Source organism: Aythya ferina (assembly GCF_964211825.1).
Source record: "Aythya ferina genome assembly, chromosome: 25".
Classification (NCBI taxonomy): Eukaryota; Metazoa; Chordata; class Aves; order Anseriformes; family Anatidae; genus Aythya; species Aythya ferina.
Genome location: NC_140323.1, coordinates 3,702,896 through 3,719,316, shown reverse-complemented (window position 1 = coordinate 3,719,316; position 16,421 = coordinate 3,702,896). Strand labels below are relative to the sequence as shown.

Genomic DNA, 16,421 nt, shown 5'->3' with positions numbered 1-16,421 from the left:
TTACTGATTAAACCTTCCTCATTGAATCCTGACCATAAGAAGTTCAAGATCTGCAAGCCTGGTGATTTTTATTTTTATTTTTACAATAATAAACAGCAATAGTTTAGACTCTAATATGTATTGTCTAACTTAAGTGGATTTTTCAAGATTATACACTGTAGTAAATCCAAGTTTTAAAAGATCACACTAAAAAAAATGTATGTAACATAAATTGCATAAAAACAGAGAAAGAAAAATCCAGAGTAGCTGCAACAAAGCATTCTCATGCGCTGTTCCCTGAGCTAAAGTAACACCCATGTGCATATTCATCCATGCAGATATATAATTTTTTGCAATACGTTTTGCTCACCTGCACACACCTGCATTCGGGCACAGATATTTATGTGCAAGTGAGCAATTTGTGAACCTGTATCACATGCAGATATGCCCACTTTTGAAGGCCTGTTCTTACTTGCTGGCAGACCAGGAAATTGTTGTTGGGACTAACGCTTGGATACAAGGGTGAGTGGCAGGATCCAGCTCCCTGTTTGCTGGGGTTAACCACCACCACCGAGAGCTGGTGAACTCCTTGCCTCAGTCCTGATCACCCGAGAACGTTAGTGAGATGCCTTTAGTAGAGAGCCAAGGTTTATTTGAGGAACAGGATAGTCAGAAATCAAGTTTGAGTGTTTCACAACATCAGAGAAGCTGAGGATTTGTTTACAGCGCCTAATTATAGCAGTTTAGTGCCAACAGAGAATCAGGAAAGATGAAAGATGTGCTGTAAGGAAAGAATATGCTGTGCACGATTGCAATACTGCACCAAATTCCTCATGAAAAGGACCTCTCAAGGTCCTAATAAAATTTACGTGGGGACTGAATGTGAATAAATGATGACACTATGTAGAAGTAGCTGGGGAAATGGCTGCAGCATTTCGTAATCAGACTGAGTCAGAGGTGTATTTCTGGGAACGTACATGCAGAAGGCAAGAATTTCCCCCGGGAGGCAGGGAATGGTTGGTATCTGAAAATCAGCAGTTCTTTAGTTCCAGTCAATGAGCTGAAGAGAGGAGGGAAATCAAACGCCAGAGAAAGATGGCATGAAACAGAACAGACTCAGCCCTCGTATCAAGGAGTTAGTACTGGGGAAACCAGGCTTAAAAATAGAGATCTTTAAACAAATGAACTGGTGTCTTAAGTATCAAAGAGCTCTGACACTCTCCTGGCTGCCCTATATAGGCAAAATGCCCCGAAATCCAGCCTGTGCAAAGTCTCTGCCCAAGGCCTACATGCTGTGATTATCTTTTGGAGAAGGGAATTTGAGGATCTAAAGATCTTCAGAAATAAAAGCTCCTAATTTCTTGCCGTGAATCTGAAGAAGAACAGCTGTCAGACATTTCTTGTGCATCCTGTGCTCCTGGACAGACCACGTCACACTGCAGGTAGTGTTGCTGGCTCTTCATTCTGGGCTTCCCACGGAATAATTCCTATGGCACCAGCAACATCAGTCCTTCAGCTACACCAAATAATCTCGTTAGAAGAACAGAAAGATGTTTGGATCAAGGCAGCTCCCAAATCACTTTCAAAACAGCAGATTCCAGAGCCACAGGCGCTCCAGCGATCTCATTGCACCAGCCACCAGCAGCTCACTGGGCTGCACAGTGAAGGACACATCCAAGGGTTACGTGACTTGGAGGCAGGAGAGATCCTTTCCATGACTCCGTTTACAGGCATGGGATTATAGTGGCAGTAACTTAAGCAAGTGTAAGCATACTTATCTGAACGTGGGGCCAGATTTCACACGGTTGGTCATTGATATTGCGGCTGTATTTTCTTAATTCTCTGTCAGACTCCTGAAGAGACAGGGATAGTTTTTCTAAGGAGGTCAGTGCCCTGCAAGAAGAGCTCGGCTATAAAAAGCTGTTAAGCCATTGAGAGACATGAAGTATCACTAAAGCTGTTGAGAGAAGACAGACAGGTCTCTTTAAACACTGTCCATGCACCTCGATTTGTGTTTCAGCATGCAGAGTCTGTCTTTTCCCCTACCTCCAGCACTATGCCAACCTCAGGATGTGCAGAAGTTGAGGTAAGAATGTTCCCAGTCATTCCACTAGGGTCCAAGATGATCAGGCTCCTGATACTTTTCACCCTGCTTTTGCAAGGAAGAAACTCCACCATTCCTCCATCTAAAGGAGAAACCAAAGGAAGAGAAGGAGAACAGGAATCTCCTAACTCCTCCTGGACTGGGCATTGGAAGCAACCCAACTCAAAGCTGTAGTCAGTGATTCACTGACATTCCCCTCCCTGAGACTTTAAGCCAAATCAAGCAGGGAGACAGACTCTTGCCATGATGGCGAGGTAAAAGCTAAGACCCTGTAAGAAATAAAACCTGCATTGGGTCAAGCTGTCCTGATCGTGGCACAAAGCCTCTCTTACCATTTAACAAAATGAAAACAAAGGGTTACGTCTTACCGCAGACGTTTATGCACATAAGGGTTGTTGATTTTATTCTGCTTGCTTTTTGCCGCTCCCAGAGGTTTGGTATCTGACACAGAGCAGTTTAGGCAGGGCCACGGTTTAGGCCATTGACATGTGCTGGCATCAGGAAGCACATTCCTCCTTACAGGCCCCGAAGCACGAGCCGAACACCAAATGGATCAAGCATCAGGCAGGAGTCTGAAGCTGCTTACTGTGTCCAGGAAGGAGATGGCTGTACTTAGATGTAGTCTGCCAGGAAGAAGTAGATAAGATTGCTCTGATCTTCATGATAGAATGCTTATCAAGTCTATAGAGCTTTGAGCAAAACCAGGCGGTTGTTAGGAGAACCTGCTGAACTGCTGTCAGGATGTAATATTTATCACCGAAGTGAATAATCCAGTGCGACTGCTTTGTCTCATGTTTTGCCAGTGTGAAAACCAGGGGTTGCTCCACAGCAAAAAAAAAAAAAAAAAAAGTGTCCAATAGAAAGGAAAGGCTTGGGAACCATAAACACATCAAAGATGGTTTGAAATCTTATTGTAGCAGTTAATAAGGGACATGTGCCAAGGCCACACGCAATTTAGACCGGTTTCACCCAAAGCCACTTGAATAAATCTAGACATGTTGTAAAGAATGCACACACATCACATGGAATCAGGGAACAGAATTTCAGTCTTTAATCTGACCGGTCAGGCCCAGTTTCCCCCGCAGTAAATATTTACTGTGTTGGTATGGAAAGGCAAAAGAGACAGAAAATGAGCCTAAATTATTTGTTAGAGATATAAGCAGGTGATTTAAACAGGTGAGATAGCCAAAAATATAGATTTATCAGTACCCTGCTGAGGCCATGGGGACACGATTACTGGACATATCAACACAATGACTGATGTCTTAAAAGGCATCCTGACACATCTCAAGCTTAGGCTAGTTTTTGGATAGTTGTGTTTAATAGTTCATATTTCACTCTTTCACAAAAGACAGTCATGTCTTACGCGGGTTATACAGTTCTGGAGAAGTGAACTGAACAAAAACTTGCCTTTATCCTTGTTACTTTTCTATACAGAGAAGGAAGCACTCCAATTTTATGTTCATCTCAGACCTCTATTGTTGATTTCAGATCTCTATTCGTGATGAAACAAAGAGGAGCAGCAACTAACCTTTTGGCCGCAAGCACATTTCTTCTTGAAATGTTATCAGAAGACTGCTAGAAAAGCACTCCATCTACTTGACTGGGAAAAGCGAGCAACATTGACACCTACTGTTGGATATTTTAATTGCTGATAGTACCAAACCATTGACTCAAGATTCTTGTCTACGATTTCTTCCAGGAGAAGATGCTCTCCTTAGTTAAAACTACATGATGATACTTTTAGTTTGCTTTTATGCTTTTATTGCTCCTTCAGTTCTTTCAAGGTGCACTTAATTGCAAACTGAACATCTGCATATGAAGGGAAACCTCTTCCTTTAGCTCAATTTCTTCCTTTGTTTAGTTCATGGAATTAGGTGATCCTTTGGCGGTGAGAGCTTTTCATGAAGCTAGCTGATAAAAATGAAAGAGCTGATAAGTAACGCTGCTGTTATCAGAGAAGAGTGTGCGATATGCTAAGTGGGAGAGTGGGATGATTTCTCAGGAGAGTCAAAGCTTCTAGTTCATAAGGAAATGAGGTTCCCATACAGACCTTGCAGAGCATATCAGAAAGTACTAACCAGCCAAGCAGAGAGCACAGGTTTCAAAGAAAACATTTATTATATTTTACCATACCAGCAGATCGTTTCTAACACCCTCAAAGTGCTTCACACTAAAAACTAATCATCACTATTTCCTTCATACACTACCTTTTTTTTTTGTTTCCAGCCCATTAAAGAGAATTTATGAATAGGATTAAATGACTTTCCTAAGAAATGCGGGAAAAAAATGGCAAGCAGGCTGAAAGAGCTAAGCTCTGTTTTCCCTCCTCACATTGGCCTTTTCTTCATCAGACACTTTCAGCAAACTAGCTTCAAGTGGCTATTTGCGGTTCTGAAAAGCTTCCTATTATTCATATTAAAAAACTATAAAAAGAGATGAGAGAGAAAATACTCCACTGCTAGGAACCTAACCAGAGTGAAAGAGAAAAAAGTCTGAACACAGAAGTTAGCAATGCCTATACTTGCTTCTATGCTAATCTGAAGTCCTCTACGATACAATTGAAGTTGTGTTAATATGCCCTGAAAAATGTTCTGTCCCTGGGCTGTCTCTCCTAGTGCTTGACCTCCAAGAAATAGCTCTTTGCCCTGGAGAAAATCATCTTGGCAAGACACTGCCGTGTTTGCCCATCACACTGCTAAACATTCTCTTTCAGGCCAGCAGTACACAAAACATGGAGGCACTTTGTTAAAGCACTCTTCATGCCTGCCCTTGCTCACTTGTCCACACCAATGGGCCCAGCAGCAAGTGGGAGAAGTGCTCAGCAGAGGCTGACTTGGTTTGCCTTACTGCTGGGACACCACGAAGCCCACCCCGCTTCCCTACACTGACAGCAAGCTTAAGTGGCATGGGCAAGAGACAACATAGACCACAAGGCCTGCTGCATCCGACTGATAGCTTGCTACACCAAGTGAGCCCCGTCCCTGTGCTCCCAAAAAGCCCACGGCTGTGAGCCCAAGCCCTGCTCAGCCCCACCTCGCTGACTGCCCCAGCCAAGGAGACAAAACCCTTGCAAACCCTTTGGTTTGGCACCGCCTGCCACCAATGACAACGCAAGGTTGAACACTTCAGACATCTATTCCTGCCTAGTCGCCAATATTGACTCAAAGCCTCTCGTTGCAAACACGATTTCGAAGAAGAAAAGCCATCTAATCTTGTTCTTCAACTACTCTGGCAGCACCACAAAATGGCACAGCCTAATAATCCACATGGCTCCTAATGGAGCCTTAAGGTATTGCTATCATTTTTGTGATACTTTTATCAGCTTGTGTAATGGTTGGGCATTTTTGTTGACACAAGACTTGTACGAAATTAGAGAAGGGTATAAAAGAGGGAAGCAGCCAGCCCCAGATCAGTTCTGGTCCAAGATGGCCAAGCTCACTCTGCTTACCGGTAAGTCCTGCTTCCCAGCTCACTTCTTTACCTTCGTGACAAGTATTTGTGGCTGTCTTGGTGTACTGGGGGTTAGAAAAGAAGTTCTTTGGAATTCAAGTCTCTGACCACTCCTTTCAAAGAAAAAGACATAGCAGCAACCTGCAGGACAGTCCAGTCCTGCTCAAGAGCTTTGTATTTCTGAAAACAAACACTAATCACTTTTTTTCTTTCTTCTCTTCCTCAAAGGTCTGGCCCTGCTGCTGAATGCCCAGATAGGTATGTGCTTTTTTTCCCCAAAACAACTCACCAAATTCATTTCAGCATGGGCATACACAGGGAAGTCAAGCAGACAGCACAGCAGAAACGCCAACAGCTTTCTTCCTTCTGGCAGCATCCCTTCTGCTTCTGCTCTTCCTTACCTGGCAGCAAAGAAGAAAGACACAGTTTGGGGAAGAGAGTCAGTGGCTACAACCACTCCGATTCATTAGTTTCGGGGTATAAGTGAGGAAGAAAAAAAAATACAATATTATTATTAGGGAGGCAGTTCCCAGAACGATAACCAACCCTACCTCACTTTCTCCAAACTCCTCACCCTAGCAAGGAAGCATTGCCCAACCATTTCTGACGAGATCTGGTTACAATAATCTGTTTTAAGTTCCTGGTTTTTCTGCAGTGCAGCCCAGACCTGCCCCATCTCCTCCGTGTCTCTGCAGGCACTGCCTATGTGCTGTCGTGCTACTTCACCAACTGGGCCCAGTACAGGCCTGGCCCGGGGCGCTTCACGGTTGACAACATTGACCCATGCCTGTGTGACCATCTGATCTACGCCTTCGCTGGGATGTCCAACAATGAGATCACGACCATTGAATGGAACGATGAGACCCTCTACAGATCCTTCAACGGGCTGAAAAACCAGTACGTGACGTTCCCTGGGCTATAGCAGTGCAACCTGCGGGGCAAGGAGTGCCAAGAAGAGGCAGAGAGTCGGAACGAGCAATTCAACAGTGTTGTTTTGAAGCAAAATGTGTTTGTGTCGTTATCTTTGCAGGAATGGAAATCTGAAGACCCTCCTGGCAATCGGAGGATGGAATTTTGGAACAGCCAAGTAAGTTCAAACCACCTCTGTCCTACAAAGGCAAACTGGAAAGCAAAGGCAGAAAGAGGCCCTGACCAAGCCCCAACCCTGCCCTCCTCTGCTCCCTAGGTTCTCCACAATGGTTTCCACTCCGCAGAACCGCCAGACCTTCATCAACTCTGTCATCAAATTCCTGCGCCAGTACCAGTTTGATGGGCTGGACCTCGACTGGGAGTACCCTGGCTCCAGGGGCAGCCCGGCTCAGGACAAGGGTCTCTTCACCGTCCTGGTGAAGGTAGGGGGACACAAAGGGGCTGCTCAAGGCCTCTGCTCTGCACAGCTCAGTCCAGAGAAACCCTGGGGGGCTCCAAGAGCCCACACTGAGCCCTGTTTCTTGGCATCCCCCAGGAAATGCTGGCCGCCTTCGAGCAGGAAGCCAGGCAGGTTGGCAAGCCCCGTCTGATGATCACGGCTGCTGTTGCTGCAGGACTTTCCAACATCCAGTCTGGCTACGAGATCGCTGAGCTCGGCAAGTGAGTAGCAAGCCCCCAGGTCCACCTTCTGTGACCTCCTTCAGGCCATTGCTTCCAGCGCTCTCCCTTCCAGCAGCAATGGGATGCTCTGACATTAGCTGGCAGAAACCAACCCCACTGCCTGCAGAGCCCCCACGCTTTATGCAGGAGGAGAGACTCATCCCTACCTTTAGAAGGCTTGTCCCAAAGAGGCCTTGGAGAAATGTTGATCTGCAGATAGTGGGGGAACAGCCAGGGATGTTGGGGGATCAGTGACGAGGACTAAAGAAACCTCCTGGTCTGGGTGAGTGAACTGGCCAGGGCACAGACCCATGCAATGGTCTCCACAGGTACCTGGACTACTTCCATGTGATGACTTATGACTTCTATAGCTCCTGGGATGGAAAGACTGGGGAGAACAGCCCGCTGTACAGTGATGGCAATGCCTACCTCAGTGTTGTAAGTACAGTTTGGGAGTGTGTCCCACAGATCACTATGATCACACCACTGATGAGAACTTTAAGAACTCACCGTCCTGCCTACAAAGCCTGGCACAGGCTTGAACTGTTATATTCTTGTATAGGATTACGCTATGAACTACTGGAAGAGCAATGGTGCCCCTGCTGAGAAGCTCCTTGTTGGATTCCCCACCTACGGACATAGCTTCAACCTGCAGAACCCATCTAACACAGCTCTTGGGGCACCAACATCAGGACCTGGGCCTGCTGGACCTTACACAAAGGAGGCTGGGCTGCTGGCTTACTACGAGGTATGTGTGTTCCCTCACACCTAGGCAGACCAGAACACAAACACCCTTCAAACTACTTGGCAAGGAATTATATCCTGTGGATCCATGGAATATTTCAACTGCCCTTTTTTGTAGGACACCCGATAAATTCCCACTCTCTGCCCCTTTTTCCTAGATCTGCACGTTCCTGGACTCTGGAGCCACCCAGGCTTGGGATGCCCCCCAGGACGTGCCCTATGCCTACAAGGGCAACGAGTGGGTTGGCTACGACAACATCAAGAGCTTCAACATCAAGGTACGGTGGGGATGTGGCTGTACTAATCACACTCCAGGAGCCCTTCTGCAACAGCAGCTCTTGGACTAACTGGGATTTCTCCCCTGGCACTACACAGGCTGACTGGCTGAAGAAGAATAACTATGCAGGTGCTATGGTTTGGACCATTGATCTGGATGACTTCTCTGGCTCTTTCTGCAAGCAGGGCAAATATCCCCTGATCACCACCCTGAAGAACGCTCTTGGCCTGCAAAGCAGCAGTGAGTAACTTGGGTACTGTGGGGTTTGTGGAAATTTTTTAAGCAACAAAAAGCTGGTGTGCTCAGAGCACTGTGGGACAATGAAAGGAAGGAAGGGAGAGAATACCAATAGAAATATAGTCCATTCGAAAAGGAAACCTCCTTCTTGCTTTCATTTCAGGCTGCACAGCTTATTAAAAGTCCAGTCCTCAATCCCTGCAGCTCCTAACACTAGAAGTTGAAACGGGTGTGTGAGTATCAGCTGCAGTAGCAATTCCAGTGGCTGTGGTGTGAGTGGCTTTTCTGCCAGTAAAGCCATCCAGACTTACCCAAGAAGAGCAGCTTGTACCAGTGTTTGAACACCAAAAAAGTTATTTGCAAAATTTCTGGGCAGACCTTGTGACCTTGTACCATCTGTTCCTGCTGCAACTGGGCATGGAGACTCCAGGTCCAGCACAGCAGACAGACCCCTCTGATCTAATTCTGTGGAATAACAATGATTAAATAAAGAATTCTGCAAAAGCAACAATCCGCACTGTATTGACTCATCTTGCTCTTCATATTTTGATGCTCTCTGACTCTCTCCCGATACATAAATCCGAGATCAGGGAAGGGCCTGAATCCCCAAGCACCATTTGAAGAGCCCTAGGCAGGCGTTTTCCAGGCCTTTCTTGCCTCCCCAGCAGGGCAGTCAGTCAGAGGGGAAGAAAGCAGAAAGAGAGGGCAGGGCAGGGCAGGCTGTGCCACGAGGGAGCACCCACAGAAAAGTGGCAGTAACACAGCCAGGAGCCTGCCTGTCCAAGAGCCCTTGTGCAAAGCCTTTGCTGCTGTCTAGGAAAAAGCATTCTCCTCCTGGAAAAGTCACCCTGCAAAGGAGCCGGCCTTCAGAGGTCCCCCAGCCCTATTGCTCTGGCCTTGAGACAGCTGCAGCAATTCCCCTCCTGCTGCAGGAATGGGCACGTAGCAGCTCCCACAGAGTCCTGATGTGTCCTTGAGCCCCGAAAGTGCACTGTATGGTCAGAGGCACACGGAGCCTCATGCCCCAAAACCAACCTCTTCTGTTGCTGAGGAACTTACTGCCCCTCCACAATACAAATAGTGCCTTTAAAATGTCAGTAAGATGTTTCTGCTCTTAGATGCAGGGAAGGAGCCTCAGATACTCCTGAAAACACACCAAAGAGCAAAAAAGGCTATGCAACAGAAGCAAGAGCAGCCTGCTGTTTCATACTGGGTCACTGGTCAGGAGAACATGCTTCAAAATAGCAGAGCCAGAGCCCTGCAAGCATTCATAGGCTGTTCACACCACAGACCCCTCTCGTTCACATGTGCGAGGGCTGCAGTTCACTCGTGCATGGCACTTCAGCTGCCCACATCACTTCAGCTCCCCATGAGAAGCAGAACTGAAACGCTGCAGCAGCCCTGTGGGACCTTCTGCCCGAGGGTACATCAGCCCCCGCTGCACTTCGGCACGTTTGGCTTTCATTACAGCTCCCTCCGATGTGCAGACATGCAGAAAAGTACCTCAAAACCCTTCCATGCCCTGTGCACATCGGCTACACCAGCTTTTCGCCCTCACCTTCAGTGGTCATGAGGTATTTTTTAAAAGCAGACTCTGAGAAGCAGAGAGAGAGCTGGAAAACCAGCTGAAAAACTGAGCTGTCTGCCTGCAGGGAGGAAATTCAGAGCAGCAGCTGAAACCAGGCACAACTCTGCCCAAGTCTTCATTGGAAATATCATATAGCCTCTCACTTCCAAAAAATAAGTCCAGAATGCATTTTTACTAGCTCAACAGCATCTTTGCCTAGCAAAGGTGCCCTAAAGCAGCCCCACTTTGCATGGAAAGCCACGCAGGCCATGCCCTGCTGACACCACACGTGCCCAGCAAAACATTTCCATGGGCACAAATGCCTGTATGGGCTGTCAGCTCCAACCTCCCCATATCAGGGGGTTGATACCCACACCTCTGTGTCCAGATAAGTGTTAGGACAGGGCATATTAATCTAAATCCACGGTGCCATTCCACTGACCTTTACTTTTCTCTCCCCACTTAAGCCTTCCCCACTGACCTGCCTAATCTCCCTGGCAAGGGCAGGTGGAACAAAACAACATCTCCAAGGCAGTGCCTCATGTGCACTGAGGTTGGCAATGTCAGGATGGATAAGATCTTCCCAGAATACAGCAACCGTTACAGAGTTTGCCGAGAGTCATTTATCAGATGCATCTCACAGCAGGTGGATGCAAGACTGCATCCTTGCCCAACCCTGCAAACCTCTGGGCCTGAAAAGGGAAGAAAGAGTAAAGAACCTGGAGCTGAAGAGCAGGATGGGGACACCTGGACATTGTTCAGGTGGAGAAAGCATGAAAATCCTTCTCTTTTCTATCATTCAACAGAAAAGAATCCAGGCAGTTGCAGGGCAGACAGACTTAATCCTAGCATGGTCACAGAATGACCATAAGGACAATTGTCATTAGTGTATGAACTGAAACTAAAGCAGAAACAATCCAGATTTCTGGATCTTTCTGGAACCCTACACTTCAGCTACAGGAATAATATGCAAAATCTCTGTCTGAATACTCTACGCTTTTACTGTGACTGCAAAGTGCCTCTGGCAGGGACCAATTCTGCCCTTCCTCAAGGCCTGCTACCAGGAACCACTGGCATGTTACATTTCTTATGATGGAGAAAAGGCAGAAAAGTTCCTAAAAAAAAAATCCAGGATTTGCCCACCTGACGTTTGTTACCACCATATGCAGACAAATTACCTTCTTTGATCCACCGGCAGGTGCTTTCCTCTTCACACTGGAACACACTTCTGCAGATAAGAGACCTTCACCTGCAAGGCTCCAAAGGTCACTGAGGGTGCAATATTACAAATCTATTCCTATTGAGTTTGTACTGTGCTACCTTATCAGCTCAGAAACACACTGGAAAAATAATCCTTGAGGATCATCGTCTTTTTAATTATCCACCATATCTCATCCAGTGCAAGCAAAAAAACTGGCGGGTTGCTCTAATGCATGTTAATCTGCAGGTCAGTGGCTTCAGCACCAGCATGTGATAAGGACAAGCCTGTGGGTGTTTTCCAGGCTCCCGTTCCACCAAGTCTGGACGACTGCCTGGAAATTCACCTTCACATCATCTTAACGGGAATTATGTAATGTCTCGGGGCAGAGAAAACAGCCAATGACTGCTGACAAGCTCGTGCAGAATGTAAGAGATTCTGGCAATTTCACCTTAAGGAGCTCCACAGAAAGCCAAGGCAAGGCTTCTCACCTGCCCTTGCTCACCTGCCCACACCAACGGGCCCAGCAGCAAGTGGGAGAAGTGCTCAGCAGAGGCTGACTTGGTTTGCCTTACTGCTGGGACACCACGAAGCCCACCCCACTTCCCTGCATTGACAGCAAGCTTAAGTGGTGTGGGCAAGAGACAACACAGACCACAAGGCCTGCTGCATCCGACTGATAGCTTGCTACACCAAGTGAGCCCCATCCCTGTGCCCCCAAAAAGCCCATGGCTGTGAGCCCAAGCCCTGCTCAGCCCCACCTCGCTGACTGCCCCAGCCAAGGAGACAAAACCCTTGCAAACCCTTTGGTTTGGCACCGCCTGCCACCAATGACAACGCAAGGTTGAACACTTCAGACATCTATTCCTGCCTAGTCGCCAATATTGACTCAAAGTCTCTCGTTGCAAACACGATTTCGAAGAAGAAAAGCCATCTAATCTTGTTCTTCAACTCCTCTGGCAGCACCACACAACAGTACAGCCTGATAATCTTGATATTTTCTGCTGGAGTGTTAAGGCCATTGTATTGGTATCATTTTCTGTGATACTTTTTTAACTTTATCAGCTTGTGTAATGGTTGGGCATCATTGTTGACAGAAGACTCATACGAAATTAGAGAAGTGTATAAAAGTGGGAAGCAGCCTGCCCTGGATCAGTTCTGGTCCAAGATGGCCAAGCTCACTCTGCTTACCGGTAAGTCCTGCTTCCTAGCTTACTTCTTTACCTTCGTGACAAGTATTTGTGGCTCTCGCTGTTATAGTGGGGGTTAGAAAAGGGGTCCTTTAGAGTTAAAGATGTTGCATTCTTTTTTTTTTTTTTTTTTTTCTCTCAAAGAAAAATCAATACCATATTTTGGGGATTTTTAAATGCTTCGTGACTTTCAACTTGATATCTTCTCCTTTCTTAGATATGCATTTTTTAAAAATTTAATTGCTTTATTTAATTGAAACATGGTTTTGGACCAAAAAAAAAAAATTTATGAGAAACAAAAGTGCCCTGCTGTCATCTTCTGTCATTCTAAGAGACGAGCTATTACTGTCTGTGTATGCCTGTTGGTTTCTGCTGTTTCAGCCATGCTCAGGGGCACCACAACTCCTTATATCACCTGTTGCCTAATCACAGCTGATCAAAGCAGCAGCATACTGAGCCATTAATGACCATAAGCTTTTCAGTGTGTTTGCTTCCCTCAGAATGAATTTTGACCTGTGGCAGAGGAAATGTTGGGCTCACAAAGATCCTTATGAAAAGAAACAAAAAATGGCCAGAGTTAGAAGCAGCTCTAATGTCTGCATTGCCGTGTATCTATCTACCAAAGGGTTTCTGCTAGTGAGGCATTACCTTGCTTCTCAAAGACTAATCTCACACTTCTTTCTTCCAAGGTCTGGCCCTCCTGCTGAACGCCCAGATAGGTATGTGCTCCCTACCCCAAAAAAATCCTTCCAAACCCTTTGCACCATCGGCATGTGCGTGTCCCAGGAGCAGGCTCACCAGCTAACCCTTCTACAAGAGGGGGGGAGGAAGCAGAAGCTGGCAGCACACAGTGAGGGTGTCTTTGAGGACAAAAGCTTAATGAAGCATGGCACGCTCAGCCTAAAGGGCAAATATGCCGCTTGATTTCATGCAGGTTTCCCCTTAGCAGCCCCGTCCTGCTCAGGTTGAATGAAGCGTGGGCACAGCCACCAACTTGGGCTGGGCAGAAGTTTTCAGAGGCAGGTCGAGCAGGCAGCAGCAGGCACACAACGAGGCTTCCTCCCTCCGGGCACTTCACCAGAATCCACTTCTGCTTCTGCTGTGCCTTACTGGCATTAAAGTGGAAAAATCCAGTTTGGGGAGGAGACTTGGCAGCCACAACCACCCCAGTTCATCAGGTTCAGGGTGCAAGAGACTCCAAGGAGGGCTCATACACTGGAACAAAGGAGGAAGGAAAGAAACGCATGACAATCCATGGAGAGCCAGTTTCCAAACAAACAACCAGGCCCACTTCCCCGTCCTACTTCCCTCAACTCTTCAACCTACAACGGAGCATTGCCCAATCTTTTTTGATCACATTTCACTTAAGTCATAATTCGCACATAAGAGCAGCCCCAGGAACTGTTGCCTTTACTGTGTGCACTGAGGGATGGTTACAGGGGATAATGCAGCCTCGTGCAGCTAGCTACCTGGCCAGCAGGCACAGGAGGCCACCTGCATTGCCCACACACGTTCCCTCTGCTCTCCTCGATCCCTGCCCCATCTCCTCTATGTCTGCAGGCACTGCCTATGTGCTGTCATGCTACTTCACCAACTGGGCCCAGTACAGGCCCGGCCTGGGAAAGTATATGCCAGACAACATCGACCCATGCCTGTGTGACCATCTGATCTATGCCTTCGCTGGGATGTCCAACAATGAGATCACAACCTATGAATGGAATGATGAGACCCTCTACAAATCCTTCAATGGCCTGAAAAACCAGTACGTGACAATCCCTCTGTGATGGAAGTGCAACCTGCAGGGTGAAGGGTGCCGACGTGAAGAGGCAGAGTCAGAAATAGCAATTCAACAAGGTTGTTTTGTACCAAAACATGTTTGTGTCCTTATCTTTGCAGGAATGAAAATCTGAAGACCCTCCTGGCAATCGGAGGATGGAATTTTGGGACAGCCAAGTAAGTTCAAACCACCTCCATCCCACAATGGCAAACTGTAAAGTGAGGGAGAAGGGGAAAGAGGCCCCGACCATCCCCAACCCTGCCCTCCTCTGCTCCCTAGGTTCTCCGCAATGGTTTCTACTCCGGAGAACCGCCAGACCTTCATCAATTCTGTCATCAAATTCCTGCGCCAGTACCAGTTTGATGGGCTGGACCTCGACTGGGAGTACCCTGGCTCCAGGGGCAGCCCGGCTCAGGACAAGGGTCTCTTCACCGTCCTGGTGAAGGTAGGGGGACACAAAGGGGCTGCTCAAGGCTCTTGAGCAAACTCAAGAGCAAACTCCTCAGTGCTCTGCACAGCTTGGTCCAGAGGAGCCCTGGGTGGCTCCGAGAGCCCACGCTGAACCCTGTTTCTTGGCATCCCCCAGGAAATGCTGGCCGCCTTCGAGCAGGAAGCCAAGCAGGTTGGCAAGCCCCGTCTGATGATCACGGCTGCTGTTGCTGCAGGACTTTCCAACATCCAGTCTGGCTACGAGATCGCGGAGCTCGGCAAGTGAGTAGCAAGCCCCCAGGTCCACCTTCTGTGACTTAAGTGCTGTTCCTTCCAGCGATTAAGGGAAACTGTGTCATTAACTGTCAGGTACTTGGACTACTTCCATGTGATGACTTATGACTTCCACGGTTCCTGGGATGGAAAGACTGGGGAGAACAGCCCGCTGTACAAAAGCCCTGTTGACACTGGTGACCTCATCTACTTCAACGTTGTAAGTACTCTTTGTGACCCTTTCCCACAGATCACTTATAAGAATTTTAAGAATCGACCCTCCAACCTACAAAACCTGGCACAGGCTTGAACTGTGATGCTTTTTTTATAGGATTACGCTATGAACTACTGGAAGAGCAACGGTGCCCCAGCTGAGAAGCTCCTTGTTGGATTCCCCACCTATGGACATAACTTCGTCCTGCAGAACCCATCTGACACTGCTGTTGGGGCACCAGCATCGGGACCTGGGCCTGCTGGACCTTACACAAGGCAGGCTGGGTTCTTGGCATACTACGAGGTATGTGGTATGTGTGTTCCCTCACACCTAGGCAGACCAGAACACAAACACCCTTCAAACTACCTGGCAAGGAATTATTATCCTGTGGATCCATTCCAACTGCCCTTTTTTGTAGAACACCTGATAAATTCCCACTCTCTGCCCTTTTTTTCCTAGATCTGCACATTCCTGGACTCTGGAGCCACCCAGGCTTGGGATGCCCCCCAGGACGTGCCCTATGCCTACAAAAGCAACGAATGGGTTGGCTACGACAACATCAAGAGCTTCAACATCAAGGTACAGTGGGGATGTGGCTGTACTAATCACACTCCAGGAGCCCTTCTGCAACAGCAGCTCTTGGACTAACTGGGATTTCTGTCCATGCGCTACACAGATTGACTGGCTGAAGAAGAACAACTTTGGAGGTGCTATGGTTTGGTCTCTTGATATGGATGACTTCACCGGCACATTCTGCAAGCAGGGCAAATATCCCCTGATCACCACCCTGAAGAACGCTCTTGGTCAGCAGGGCAGCAGTGAGTAACTGGAGAAGTGTGGCCTTCTGGAAGGGGACTCCATTAGCTCACAGCTGGTGCAGGTCTTTAGCGGCCCGAGAACCTTTATTTCCAGGGAATTGGGGGGAAAAAAGGTTAATTGTTGTTCTGCTGATACCACCCCGAAAGGGACTGTGGTCGAAGGGCAGTGCTTAGAGACACGCAACATAAAGATAAGCCCTGTTCTGCTTTTATTTCAGGCTGCGTGCCCCCAGCTCAGCCCAATCCTCCCATCACTTCAGCTCCTAACACTGGAAGTGGAAGTGGCAGCGGGAGCGGGAGCTCGGGTGGCAATACTGGTGGCACTGCTGGGAGCGGATTCTGTGCTGGCAAGGCCAACGGCATCTATGCAGATCCGACCAACAAGAGCAAGTTCTACAACTGCAACAACGGTGAAACCTACGAGCAGAGCTGCCAGGCCGGGCTGGTCTTTGATCCCAGCTGCTCCTGCTGCAACTGGGCATGAAGACTCCAGGTCGATCACAGCAAACAGACCCCTTGGGTCTAGTTCTGTGGAATAACAATGATTAAATAAAATGTTCTGCAAAAGAAA

General features: G+C 47.6%; 1 protein-coding gene across 15 annotated transcripts in view; it reads left to right on the top strand.

Annotated features, from left to right (window-relative positions):
* LOC311423766 (acidic mammalian chitinase-like) overlaps nt 1-16,421 on the top strand; it is a 23,587-nt gene extending 7,166 nt beyond the window's left edge. For 2 of the 15 annotated variants that reach the window (XM_084498172.1, XM_084498173.1), the window contains 10 exons: nt 5,765-5,794; nt 6,232-6,433; nt 6,567-6,623; nt 6,723-6,888; nt 7,002-7,126; nt 7,456-7,564; nt 7,689-7,874; nt 8,029-8,148; nt 8,246-8,387; nt 8,548-8,895. In XM_084498172.1, the coding sequence (XP_084354298.1) occupies nt 6,357-6,433; nt 6,567-6,623; nt 6,723-6,888; nt 7,002-7,126; nt 7,456-7,564; nt 7,689-7,874; nt 8,029-8,148; nt 8,246-8,387; nt 8,548-8,564 (999 nt within the window). In that variant the 5' untranslated portion in view covers nt 5,765-5,794; nt 6,232-6,356 and the 3' untranslated portion in view covers nt 8,565-8,895. Of the gene's footprint in view, nt 1-4,852; nt 5,572-5,764; nt 5,795-6,201; nt 6,434-6,566; nt 6,624-6,722; nt 6,889-7,001; nt 7,127-7,455; nt 7,565-7,688; nt 7,875-8,028; nt 8,149-8,245; nt 8,388-8,547; nt 8,896-11,853; nt 12,378-13,028; nt 13,059-13,899; nt 14,102-14,235; nt 14,293-14,395; nt 14,562-14,702; nt 14,828-14,914; nt 15,039-15,149; nt 15,336-15,491; nt 15,612-15,708; nt 15,851-16,068 lie in introns of those variants that run through there. The other 13 variants (XM_084498162.1, XM_084498163.1, XM_084498160.1 and 10 more) reach the window with 12 other exon arrangements.